The sequence below is a fragment of the Apus apus genome, chromosome 2, assembly GCF_020740795.1.
Source record: "Apus apus isolate bApuApu2 chromosome 2, bApuApu2.pri.cur, whole genome shotgun sequence".
Classification (NCBI taxonomy): domain Eukaryota; kingdom Metazoa; phylum Chordata; class Aves; order Apodiformes; family Apodidae; genus Apus; species Apus apus.
The window spans coordinates 117955905-117968818 of record NC_067283.1 but is presented as its reverse complement, the minus strand read 5'-3'; the positions used below and the strand labels follow the sequence as shown (position 1 = coordinate 117968818).

General features: G+C 39.4%; 1 protein-coding gene across 1 annotated transcript; it reads left to right on the top strand.

The window, feature by feature from the left end:
* Window positions 1-918: 918 nt before the first annotated feature.
* LOC127381571 (cytochrome P450 7A1) lies at window positions 919-7788 on the top strand. The gene is made up of 6 exons (XM_051612080.1): window positions 919-1085; window positions 2365-2605; window positions 3248-3861; window positions 4991-5121; window positions 6059-6234; window positions 6829-7788. The coding sequence occupies exons 1-6, from the start codon at window positions 1006-1008 to the stop codon at window positions 7126-7128; spliced, it is 1542 nt and encodes a 513-aa protein (XP_051468040.1). The 5' UTR covers window positions 919-1005; the 3' UTR covers window positions 7129-7788.
* The last annotated feature ends 5126 nt before the right edge of the window (window positions 7789-12914 follow it).

Sequence of the window (12914 nt, the reverse complement as noted above, 5' to 3'; positions counted from 1 at the left end):
GGAATATGCCTACAAAGCACATTAGAAAGGACTTAGCAACGTGTGGACAGGGCACAGCAGAAATCAGTGTGAGTGATAAGAAAAAATAGGTACATAGGGATATATTTAAGCAGAAAGGACTGAATTGGAGGAAAAAAAGGGGGCTTGGTCCTCCAGGTGCTGAAAATTCAATACATTTTTCAGAGTCTTCCTGAAACAGGGCCAGAGACCATATACCAAGGCTGCAAAGTTGAGTGAATTGGTGCTGTACAGCTTGGGGCAGAGGCAGAAAGCAGAAAATTTAAATGGGAGGGAAAAGGTGATCCAAGGACATGAAAGAAAAAAAGCAGTATGGTTGTAAAATCCTGCTTGCTTGTCTCACACACTGCATTATAGAAAGTCCATTTTTCCCTTTATACCAGTGAAAAGCTGTTAGAAAGAGTAAGTCCATCACTGCAGCCATCCCTTTACCTGCAGCCAACTGCCCCCCACCATTCCCTCTCACAGCCAGTACAGTCCCAAGAGAAGGAGAAGGGAAGGGATGAGCAAACTAGCAGCTAAAGGACAACACTAACTGCAGCCACCGTTTAGCCCAGCCTGAATCTTCTGGACACCTGTCAGCAGCCATTTCATATATTGCTAAACTTGAACTATAAACTGCAATTGGTTCATCTGCAGGATTGATCAACACACACCTGAAAGACCTTCAAATTATCAGCTATTACAGCTGTTTGATTACTTTGGAACCACTGCTGATAAGTGAGATAATCTCAAGGCCATGTCTGCAACTGTCTACATCAATCCAGCGAAGCTCTCTGCAGAAAGATGTCAGAACAGAGACAAAGCAGGCTCTCTCCAGAAATGGTTAATCAATAGCTTGCTAGGTTGACTGAGTGCCATTAGATATAGTGGTTTACCTACTGTATATAAATCCTGACCTGCCTTCTGTATCATTCTCAGTCACCTCTGCTGCCATACTAGTAGCTACCAGTTTTCCACTTGGAAGTCTTTTGGACATTACCAGAAATGTTCCTAGCATCATGGATCTGGGGAACAGCGATAATACTCTGTTGTGGGGTTTGGTTTCTTCTAGGGTGGAGAAGGAGGTATGGAATCTATTTGTAAATGCATTTTGGTGTACCTAGCCTACATTTCTGTCAAATATACTGTGTACATAACTAAAATATGTGTAATGTTAAGACTATGAGACGGACAGATGCAGGATAGCGTGGGCAACACTGTAGTTTGGTCTTTTGAGAGATTTATTTTCTAACAGGATTCTTGGTTACCATAGTGAGATAATGCCTAGCCATAGCTGTAGATAGAAATCCATGCATAAATGAAGTTATTAAAATATACATATGCATGTTCTGATTTCCTTAAGTACTGAGCTACAGTTTTACCTGCATTGTAATCACAGCTATTACCTACTTAGGTGTAATTATAGTGTAATACCTACTTACAAACATCTTCATATTATCAGTCTATCATATCTAGCTGAACAGTTTAACACAGATACAGTTTACATACCTTATTATGTCAAATACATATTACTTTAAAGCTTTTATCCTACTGGCACATTTACATAAGGAGCAAGTAATTTGCCTACCTATTGTGATTTTGTATTTTTCAGCAGTAATTTCCTGTTTTACTTAAGAAGTTTAATAAAAAATATTAAAATAGTTAACTTCAGATAATAACCATCAAGAATTTACTAGAAAAGCTGAAGTACTACCTGAATGTTATTTTAGCAGCTACGGTGTCCTTATGCAGGAAAGTGCTTTTCTGACTGAGAAGAAAAAAATGTAATTTAAAGCATGTGCCTAATGACATTTTGCCTGAATGCCTAACTTATGCTTACTGTAAATCATGGCAAAATTCCCACTGTTTTCAGCAGGATCTGACTCAAATGGGATATGCCAATAATAACAACCTTTCTGGAGTCAAAAGGATATTCCCCTTAGTATTCAAATTGAATTGTGACTACTGTTGCCCAAAAATGCATCAGACAATCATAGTAGGATGGATCATTCATTTATGGGACAGTTATGTGACTGTGCTTGTTAGCTGCTGGCAACACTTGCATTTAAACAACTTAATATTCAGCTGAGCTAGGGAGGAGATAAAAATAAAAACTGTGTTTTATTATGTTTATTTTAATAGAAGCTGTTAAAGTTCTTTTTAACTTCTATGTCAAAGACCTCACAATAAGCTTGCACCTTAAAGAGGAGAACATTATTTGTCTATGTACTATTTGTTTGGGCTTGTTTTTATCTTTTTTTCACATTACAAAAAGCCTAGCATCATCATTTGCCTTACCTGGTAGTCCTGAAGGATAGATCTTTATACATACTTCTAAATTCACATTTTGTTTGTGTTTTGTAGGCAACCAGGTGAGCCACCACTTGAAAATGGGTTCCTCCCATACCTGGGCTGTGCTTTGCAGTTTGGTGCCAACCCCCTTGAATTCCTCAGAGAAAAGCAGAGGAAGCATGGCCACATCTTCACTTGCCGAGTAGCAGGGAAATACATTCATTTCCTCACTGATCCTTTCTCATACAATGCACTGACACGCCAGGGAAAACACTTGGACTGGAAAAAGTTCCATTTTGCTACGTCTGCCAAGGTACCACTTCAAAAATTATTGTTATGTCTAACATGCTAAATATCTGCTGGGAGGACCAGTTAATCTCTATAGCATAAATATGCCTTTGAAATATCATTGGTTTCACTTTCTGCACTTCTATTGGTTTAAAACATTATGGTCTTTTTTTCCTTTCCTTAATGGGAAGAATATTTGTAGTGATTTGGATTGTCCAAGAATGCCATTATTGTGTCATGTAGTATCCCAAATTGCTAAAGCAGAACTACAGTTAACACCATCTGCAAAATGATGATATGTCTTGGTGAAGCTGAAACCTTCTTTAGAAGGTGCTCAGGTCCAAATGCCTGAAAAAAAAAATAGTAGAAGCTCAGTCAAACTCTTACTGAAGTAAGTAAAAAGTCTCCTGTTGATGTCAATGAGAGTTCAATGAAGGTCTAGGTAACCACGTGCATTTATTTGTAAGCATCTATTTGAATCTGTTTTCATTTGCCTACTTAGCTGCTGTGGTTCACTGAGAACATGTCAGTTCTAGTATCAATAGCCCTTATTATGCTTCCCTCAAGTAACCTATGAAGTTATGCTTTGGTTTTAATTTTGGTTAGACTTTGTCATCAAGGTTATGGCAGGCCTTATTTATCATTCATGTGATTTATTTTGTGACAGGCTTTTGGGCATGGTAGCATTGACCCAGCAGAAGGAAACACCACTGAAAATTTTCATCAGACTTTCATTAGAACCCTTCAAGGTAATGCCCTAGATGCCCTCATTGAAGCCATGATGGAAAACCTACAATATGTCATGCTGCAGTCAAGAACATCTAAACTTCAGTCAAATGCCTGGGTGACAGAAGGACTTTATACATTCTGTTGCCAGGTGATGTTCGAGTCTGGCTTCTTAACACTTTTTGGTAAAGAATTCAGTTCAAATCACGACAAAAATCTACCATCAAAGCAGGAAACTGAGAGAGCCCATATCCTAAATGCCCTTGAAAACTTCAAGGAATTTGATAGGATCTTTCCAGCCCTCGTGGCAGGGCTGCCTATCCATCTCTTCAAGAGTGCCCACAGTGCACGTGAGAAGCTGGGAGAGGCACTTCTCCACAAGAATCTCCTGAAGAGGGACAACCTCTCTGAGCTTGTCACCCTCCGCATGTTCCTGAATGATACCCTGTCAACCTTTGATGACATGGAAAAAGCGAAGACCCATGTGGCAGTGCTCTGGGCCTCACAAGCCAACACCATTCCTGCCACATTTTGGAGCTTGCTCTATCTTCTTAAGTAAGTCCCAATGCTTATTGTTTCCAAACAAGAGAAACATTTGATATCTTTCAGAAACGAGTTCACCAATATAGGCAAATCCTACTGCTTGATACCTCATCAGTGTCCAAAACCTTACTGATTACAACAGAAGTAGCATGTTGCTCTGGACTTACATAGTCCGACATTTTTTGACCTTCTCACTAGAGCAGGCAAAATGAGCTTTAACTTCAATATTTTTTTCACAGATATTGAATAGAAAATACTTCATATGTCAACAGATCCTGTTGATGCTGCAGTGTAGACTGTAGCTGCTGAGCCTCCTCATGAGAGGAGTGCACACTTCAGATAATACTATTAAATGTCCATTTTAGAGTAGGCCTCTTTGGAGGACAATCTACCTCAGCATGACTGACTCTTAGGTTTGTATCTCAACTGTGGGTGTTTTTATTTAGCCGGTGGCTTCCCTCATATCTACTTGCCAATGCTAGTATCTGAGGTTCTTCAGTACTTTCCATTCCAAGAATGCATTGGCTTTAGGTCTTCTGGCCTTGGAGTCTTTTAACACCCTGATTGATTGTGCCTTCATCACCACATCCTATGGTATTATCTATATGTATGTCACCATAGCTCATATATTTCATGTCTGTAAGGAAGTCTAGACAGTGAAGGATACTACCGTGGACTTTTAGTATTAGGAAGATACTTCTCAGTTGGACAGAATATTGCCACATAACAGGACATCATCCAGAATAAGTGATGTTGTAAAACTGATCTATGATCCTGTTCCTAAACTTTCTACCTGCAGTGGGGATATATCCTATTCTACAACTGATTGTTTCGTTTCTTATCCTTGGCATTGCTTTTTAGTGATATTACTGTTTATAACCTGAGCTATGCATATCAGTTCTGTCCCACTTGTCACTGGAGACAGAATTAAATACTTGGGGTTCTTTTCCTTGTAGCTTTGCCAAGACATGAAAACCTGTTGTTGCAGTATTTTGTTGCAACACTTCATTTTAGAAGGCTGTACTTGTCAGCTAACAAACTAAATTTTAGTCAGGAATACAGTTCATGGCAAACCTCCTTTTTAAAGCATTCATGCTTAAGTGTAAAATTATGTTACACTTCTGCTCTTTTTCAATCTTAGGAATCCAGAAGCAATGAGAGCTGCGACTAAAGAAGTGCAAAGTGTTTTGGAAAGTGCTGGAGAGAACATCAGTTTAGATGGCAATCATATTTCCTTGAACCGAAAACAGCTGGATAATATGCCAGTACTAGGTATGATTATTTTATACAGGAGTACCAGAAATCACCCCACAATCTTCACGGTCTTCTATTTGTTACTGAATAAGTGCTTGCTTCAGAATTACTATGGAATGAGCCAACAAATACTAGAACAAATACCTGCATATTTCCTAGCAATAGCCAACACAATCAGTCTTCCCAATGTCCCAGGTGGTATTGAGATGATAAAAATTCACATGAATATCACTTTTCCGTGGCTAATGGTGTGTCTTAATACAGCCACACTGCTACATAATATTGTATTGTAGATGTATGGATAATTTGCAATAATTTTTAGTAATTACTCTAGATCAAATGAAAGGGTGTTGTCAAATTTTATATCCCAATTCTTATGATGTGAAGCAGTATCTTCTAATACTATTACTTTTATTTCTTCTTAATATTTTTCAAATTACAGGCACATTTTTCAAAAATGTCCAAGTTACAGAGCATTTTGAAAATGTCACTCTTTAGATACTGTTGCTCTAAAAAAATTTAAATAATCAGCTTATATTGAAACAAAAAGACCCAAGTTACTTTTTTTGACTACTGGTTTCTATGTACCATCTCTTCAAGTTTTAGAAAATCCTGACCACTGCACTGTTTCTTTTTTTATTTCCAGTTTTGCCCAGTTTGTTCTTATATCAGAGTGAAAACTAGTCTCACTTTCAAATATTCTGTTGCATCAACTAGAAGTATTTTTCTAGGGTAAAGTAGATTACGTTCTTCGTGTTATCTACAAAAGGAATAATAATACTAAAAAGAAATGAGAAAGAGACTTTCTCAGGCATTTAGAAAGTAATTGTTAAAATATTTTTGTAATAAATGCAGAGTTTGATAATGGGTTTGAAATAGTTCAAAATTTACTACCTCCCCCAAAGACATACACACAGTATTTCCATGGTAATAATTCCTTTTCCTCTCCCTGCAGACAGCATCATCAAGGAGGCAATGAGGCTATCGAGTGCATCCATGACTTTCCGAGTTGCCAAGGAGGATTTCACTTTGCACTTAGAGAATGATTTTTACAACATTCGCAAGGATGATATCGTAGCTCTTTATCCTCAGCTATTGCATTTTGATCCAGAAATCTATGCTGACCCATTGGTAAGTTTTTATCAAACTGTGTTAAACTCTGAGCTCTAGCAGAAGTTAACATGCCTCTTAATAGGACATTTATCAAGGGTGACCCCACAGCAGGTTTCCTGTTGTACTCCAGGCAGTCTGTACTTACACCTGGAGACATCATCATAGGCAAGAAAAAGAATAAACCACAGTGCAAGCAGTATCCACAAAATATGCTTTAACCAAAAAGTGTGCTGCCAGCCCAAGAGAGCCTTCTACTTAGGGCCTTCCTCAGTGAGGAAAGATCACCATCATGGGGAGGGGTTAAGGGAGGACGAGGATAAGGATAATATTTTCCCAAAGCCACAGAATGTGAAATCTTCTAGTTCTGATACAAGTTATAATCCCTATTTTAAGAGTTCAGTAAAGAAAAGGAGAGTTGTTCTCAAAGAACCTAGGATCATGTCCCACAGAGAAGAACTTCACTGGGGCTATCCTCTCCAAAACAGCTCCATTGGGCTTGGCACTACAGTACAGAGCATACTCCTAGACTGTTGTTTCCTGTGTCTTAATAGCATTATCTAGTCTTCAAAGGGGTTCAAAGGTTAAGTAACTCTTTTGTGTGTTTTATTACAGACATTCAAATATGATCGCTTTCTCAACAAGAATGGAGAAGAAAAGACTGACTTCTACCGCCACGGTCGCAAGTTAAAGTATTACTATATGCCATTTGGGACAGGCATAGCAAAATGTCCTGGCAGGTTATTTGCTGTCCATGAAATTAAACAATTTTTGGCTTTGATATTTACGTATTTTGAGATAGAGCTTGTGGACAATAATGTGCAGTGTCCTTCTTTAGATCAATCCCGAGCAGGACTGGGTATTTTGCAACCAGCCAATGACATTGATTTCAGGTATAGACTGAAATGTCTATGAATATATATCGTCTTTTATACATATAAACTATGTGCTCCATAAATACACTATAAAACATCTACTTTATATACATTTTATGTATGTATGCAAATGAAATGTTGCAAGTCTTGGCAGAAAATCTACATGAAGATGCTAATTCATCACTCCAATGGAAAATGTGTAATGTATACAATTACAGTACCAGCATGCAGTGGGTTTAATGCACTGTGTTGATACAAAAGTTTCCCCTTTTACCAACCATTTTGAAATGCAAGTTAAGATTCTGATTTGTGCACGTACAGTAGTTCCTTTTTTTTCTGTCAGCAGCTACTTTCCCAGAGTTAGTTAGAATTTCATCAGCCAATTCAAAGTAATAGTCAAAATTCAATGACAGATAAAACTTTTTCTTTTTTATAACTGAAATGCTGGATATGGTGGTTCTCTCCATAGGTGAAATAAAAATTTTGTTGGTTTAAAGGCAGATTTGCTGTGGGGAGGGGAGAGTTTCCTGGGGAACTACCCTTATATAGTTTTATGAAAAACTAGAAAAAGACTTGAAGAAAATCTACAAAAATGTTCACGTTCTAGTGAAACCGCAAAACTTGTATTATATTCATTGTGATATACTTATTTTCAGAAGGTTGTAACTGTATTAAAATAAATTATATTGGCTGAATCAAATGCATCTCTAGACTGTTTGTCATTTCAACGTCTTAACATTCTCAAAGATTTCTCAGTTTCAAAGATTTTCAATGCCAAAGCCACCTAAGCCAGCTTTAAACTAGTCAGCTCAAACACCAGTATGGAGGTAAATAAATAGCCTCCATATGCTCACCAGTGGTTCTGGTTGGATTTTGCACCAATCTCTGAGCTCTGCATTTCCATAAGCCTCCACTGAACACACTCCTTAAGTTATAGTGTGATTCCATTAAAGTTAACATGGGTAACATGCCTACACATTTCACTTTTAGTGGTGGCATGTCCATAAGAACAATTGTTCCAGGGATAATATAATTCGGTTATTCACCCCTGTCCTCTTCTGCTGCAATTGATGGATGGATAGATGTCACAGAAATCCGTTTTTTTAATGAAATATCTTCAGGCTGAAAAAGATAGCCTTCTTATCATCTGCCAATGAAAAGAACAAATCGGCTTAAAATATTGCTGTTATCCTGTTTCTGTATGTTTCTAAGGACCTATTGTTTGACCTTTTGTCCTTGACTCAAAAGTAAGCCCCGTCACAAAAGATGAGATACAGGTCTATTAGATAATTTCAAATTTCACATTCTGGCAAGACATCCAGTCTAGCTGATAGAGTTCTTCCTAAGCATGGAATTTTGGACTGAGTCCTAGAATGGCTTTAAAGTATGTGCCCATTTCTCTTCCCACTATCCACTGTGCTAAATATTCAAAGGTAAATAGAAAGATTCTGTAGTGTGTGATTATTTATCACCTGTGTGATGCCTTCATAATTTTATTTAGTATTTTTTCATTCTCAAAGGGGAACTGAGAACACCACTTCCATTTGCAATATGTATAATATTGAACTGCGGGAGGATTCATGGACAGACACACTGGAATCAATTTGATTTAATGGCTGACAATTTAATCTGTGTGCCACGCTTTCTTCTATAGCCCCTTGGTGTGTACATGCGTCCGAAACCACTCTTGTCGTTGGTTAATTCTCATAAAGCCTGCCACGACCTAAACAGTGATTGGGTTCCCAACACGCGCATGCGCGGTCATGACTCTCCGCCTCTCTTCCTTCTTTGGCACATCTGGAAGTTGTTTACTTTGCTGCTCACTTCTTCAGTTGGTATCCATGGGAATGTCCTTGTTCAGGGGCCCAGATGTTTACAGTAAAGGCTGGATTGCTCACACGTCCATTGCTCGCTAAAAAGCCCTCTACATTAAACTATTATGTATAATGCAGGTGGTTTTAAATATTAGCTTGGTTGCCTTGGTAAGGGGAGTATCCTCTTTAGGTATAGCTTGTTTTCCTACTTTTGTCAATTATATTTCCGTGTGCTTTATATAAATTATAGGACATTCAATATAAGTTAGCCCTGATTCAGAGAACAGATGAAAGCCTGACATTATCATAATTACATGTACCCTGGCATGTATTATTGCCATTAGAGTATCTGCTCCCCCTTTCTTAAACAAATCTTGCATAAAACAACAGGTTTTGAGGGTAGCAAGGCTATGCAATGTTTTAAGCAAAATACGCATCCTTGATGAAAAGGAATTTAACATAGAATTACAAGAACAGATGTCAGGAGATAAGAAGATGACTGCTAAACCAATTTCAGGTTCCCTGGAAAACCAAGCCTTCTTTTACATCCTCTGTCTCCTTCAAACTGACTGTTCCAGACTGCTCTGACTTTGGTTTAATGTTTTCTTTCACTTCCCTTGGTCTATGAGAAACTGAAGTATTCAGTAGCTCTTAGAGCTCATCTGACTTTCATCTACCCAAGGACTAGCAACAGTAGGGAGTGGAGGGGGAAGGAAAAACACCACAGGATTCACCTCACAAATTGGAGTAAAGTTCTGAACATTGCAGGGAGCCTACTGGCTTTATTCCCAAATGCTGATTCTCTCAGAGGCAGCACAGGAGATACAAAAGTCAGTATCTCCCTGTTTGCATTGTCTACTTGGTACTTCTTCCTCCTTCCCCTGCTGTGTGATAATCCTGGTCCACTGCAATGACATCCTCAGGGCTTTGCTTGACTGGCCTGATCTCATTACCCTGGCTCCCCCACTATGCCAACAGTGTGTGCATTAAGTCAAATGCTTGCTTTCTGTCTTGGGACACTGAAAACCACTTTTACCTCAATTGCTAAATCTTCCCCTTGTTTATTTCTTTTCCATTCCTTCTGGATACTTGCCACGTGGGTAAATCTACAGAGGATATTAGGGAAGGTATTGGTGTGGTCTCTCTGGTCCTTCACAGGCATTTCAGCATTTTAAGGGAACCATGTCACATTTTTCACTGCAGCAGGCATATAGCAAGGAGGTTCAGTTCCTGTTGGAGGTTTACTTTTTCCTATTGTTTTTTTCCAGTGAGTATCAGGTCAGTTTTTAATGTTCGAAATGTACCATATAAATGCTATAGGTTTTGTCTGTAGCCTTCAGCCAATTTTGCATCAAGAAGATGAAGAGCAAGCAAATAGGAATTATGACATTCTGTCAGGCTGGACTGCTATTTACAAATTTATGTTTGGCTTTGATGTCAGTGCTTCAATTGTTGACATTCTAGAACAACAAGTGCTTCATTACAACTTGCATAAATCCATATGAATTTCTAATGGAAATAATCTAAATTGATGGCCTTAAAAGTCTATTTGCAATTAAAATAACTACAATTTCTCCAAAAAGGAATTGTAATACATTTTGATGCACACAATGAACAACTTTGCTTTAAAAATTATTTACTCCAATATGCATAGTAGAAAACTCTGTTTTCAAAGAAATTTTCATAAATCCAAGTCCAATGGAAAAGAGGTATACTCCTGTTAGGGCAGATATGACTAATGAATGGTCAGAACTCCCAAATGTTTGTGCAATGGAACTATCTTTTAAAAATAAAAAGACATATTTCCATACTTTAAAATGGCCAGCTTTAGTATACCTCACATTGTTCTCCTGAAGTAAAAGATTTCCCAACAGAGGCAACGAGACCATTCCCAGGGAACAAACCACTGGAGAGGGTGGCACAAAGATCCATATCCATCCCACCCAAGTCCAAAGTCTTAACTGCAGAGTCATCCTAAATTGGCAGAAGCCATCACTGTTGCCAGAGTATACACAGGGTCTTGCAGAGGTGGCTCAGGTGCTCCTGCCAAAACTCCTGTGGGAGCGTGGCCTTTGCCACTTAGCCTCCTGTTGCTCCTCTGTTGCTGACGGAGCAATTTTCCATGGACAGCTGGACCCATAACCTGTGGATTGATATTTGGTGTATAAACCAACAGAGGTGACCAGCTCTTTCTGCCCATTTCTGAACTCCTGTAACATGTGGAGTTTATCAGCATGTCTTCAGGGGCCTCTGCGGAGCAATGTCTCTTTTTCATGTTGACCTAGTGTTATGCAGATGAAAAGATCCATTTTAACCACCTGAGTACACTTCTATTTTGTGACAAAAGGCATCCAGATGAACAGTTTGAACAGTTTTGGATAGGAATTTCTTCCTTTTTTATGTCGGGCTATATACAATCATTTTGGTTTGCTACCATGGCTGCTAATTTTCTAACCTCAGTTAAACCCCTGTTACCGGGGTCACACAGATGCAAGTGAGGGAGTGGGGGAAGAGTACAAAGTCTGTGGCTGCTATGCCTCAGTTAATGTAATCAAATACTTCAGCAATCAATAGTCATCTACCTTGCCAGGGTCATGGACATCAGTAGGTCACAAGAGGGCAATTCTTTTTGCTGCCTCTCTCAATAGCAGTACTTGTCTTAGGGCAGGAGATAAAAGAAAGTAAGATTAAAGACCATAACAGCAATTAGAAAAATATTTGGCATACCTAGGCCAGTGGAAAGGAGGCAGTCTCTGCCATGGTGTGTTTTACACTATATACTTATTAGGTAAAATGCAAAAAGTGATGTGGGCAGAAGGAAGGCAAAGGCCTCACCCCCCGGGTAAGAACTCTAACCATTAGGTTAGCTCAGGCATTCACTGCTTTTCTCAGGGAATCTGCAGCCTGTTTTCTCTGCAAAACAGAACACATTCAACAGGATGATTTGCCTGAATCCCTGATGGTACCCTTATAACTAAAGGGCTCTCTTAGCAAAGAAAAGATTCAGTTCTGACATGGGATCAAAGTCTCTGAAGTAGAGGAGGGAACTGAGTCCTGTCTTTCACATACACCAGGGCACGACTCTAACCTTGTGATTGTCCTGGGAGGCACAAGCAAATGATAGGTTAGCCACACCAAGGAGTTTAACTGCTTAGGCTTTTTTGGACACAGCCAGGTGTCTCTGCACAGCAGTCTTGGGATTAGAAGCAAGACACGGGCAACTGAGTAGGAGCAGGTGGTTCATAACCCAGAAGAAGGAGGCATTTTGGCTGAATAGATGGAATCTAGGCAGTGAAAATGTTTCACAGTTTTCAGGCGAAAAGTGATCTTTACCTCATCATGAAGTTCTTGAAGGTGACAGAATGATCTTACTAATGAAAGCAGATATTTTGTCAGAAAACAAGACAGTTTTACATTTCTGAAACCATGCTGGTCATAGCTGTTGTTCACCAGCTGGGATTAATCTACAGAGAAAATATCCCAGATAAGGTTTTGCTGGATGTGAAGGGTCATGCAAAACTATCCTCCAAAACTGAGCCTCCAGAAGGCTGAACCAACTCCATTCCAGCGACTGGACCATGAAATTGCAGAAGCCATACTTGAAGGCAGCAGTGGGAGGCTTGGGAGCAGGAGGATGCAGCATGGAGTGGCATCTCAGTGGTTCGGCCCTGGCCCCTGTGGCCTGCAGCACCCTGGTGATTTTCTCAAAGTTAAGGTTCAGCCTGGAGCTGCTTGACACGATGAAGCTAAAACCATCCCAGGCAAATTTTAAAAGGAAGCAGCTGCCACTGCCTTGTGTCAGGACTTGATCTGTGAGGCTTGTTTTTCAGAGCTCCCATGTAGCAGAAGGAGATGTCTGGGTCCATGGATCCTGATGGGCTGACGGTCAAAGCTGCATGCAAAGTGCTGCTCTACCACTAAAAATGACAGCACTTCTGGGCTCAAACAGAAGCAGAACTATAGGCACCTAGCAACGGAGCTGCCACTAAGTTCAGGCAGCCACTCTTCAACT

What these genes read in the sequence shown, in the direction of transcription:
- LOC127381571 (XM_051612080.1), top strand. Translation starts at nt 1,006, where the DNA reads ATGTTCCTAGCATCATGGATCTGGGGAACAGCGATAATACTCTGTTGT. An exon ending in ATTTTGCTACGTCTGCCAAG is followed by an intron (nt 2,606 to 3,247) that starts GTACCACTTCAA and finishes ATTTTGTGACAG; the next exon opens with GCTTTTGGGCATGGTAGCAT. An exon ending in AAATCTATGCTGACCCATTG is followed by an intron (nt 6,235 to 6,828) that starts GTAAGTTTTTAT and finishes GTTTTATTACAG; the next exon opens with ACATTCAAATATGATCGCTT.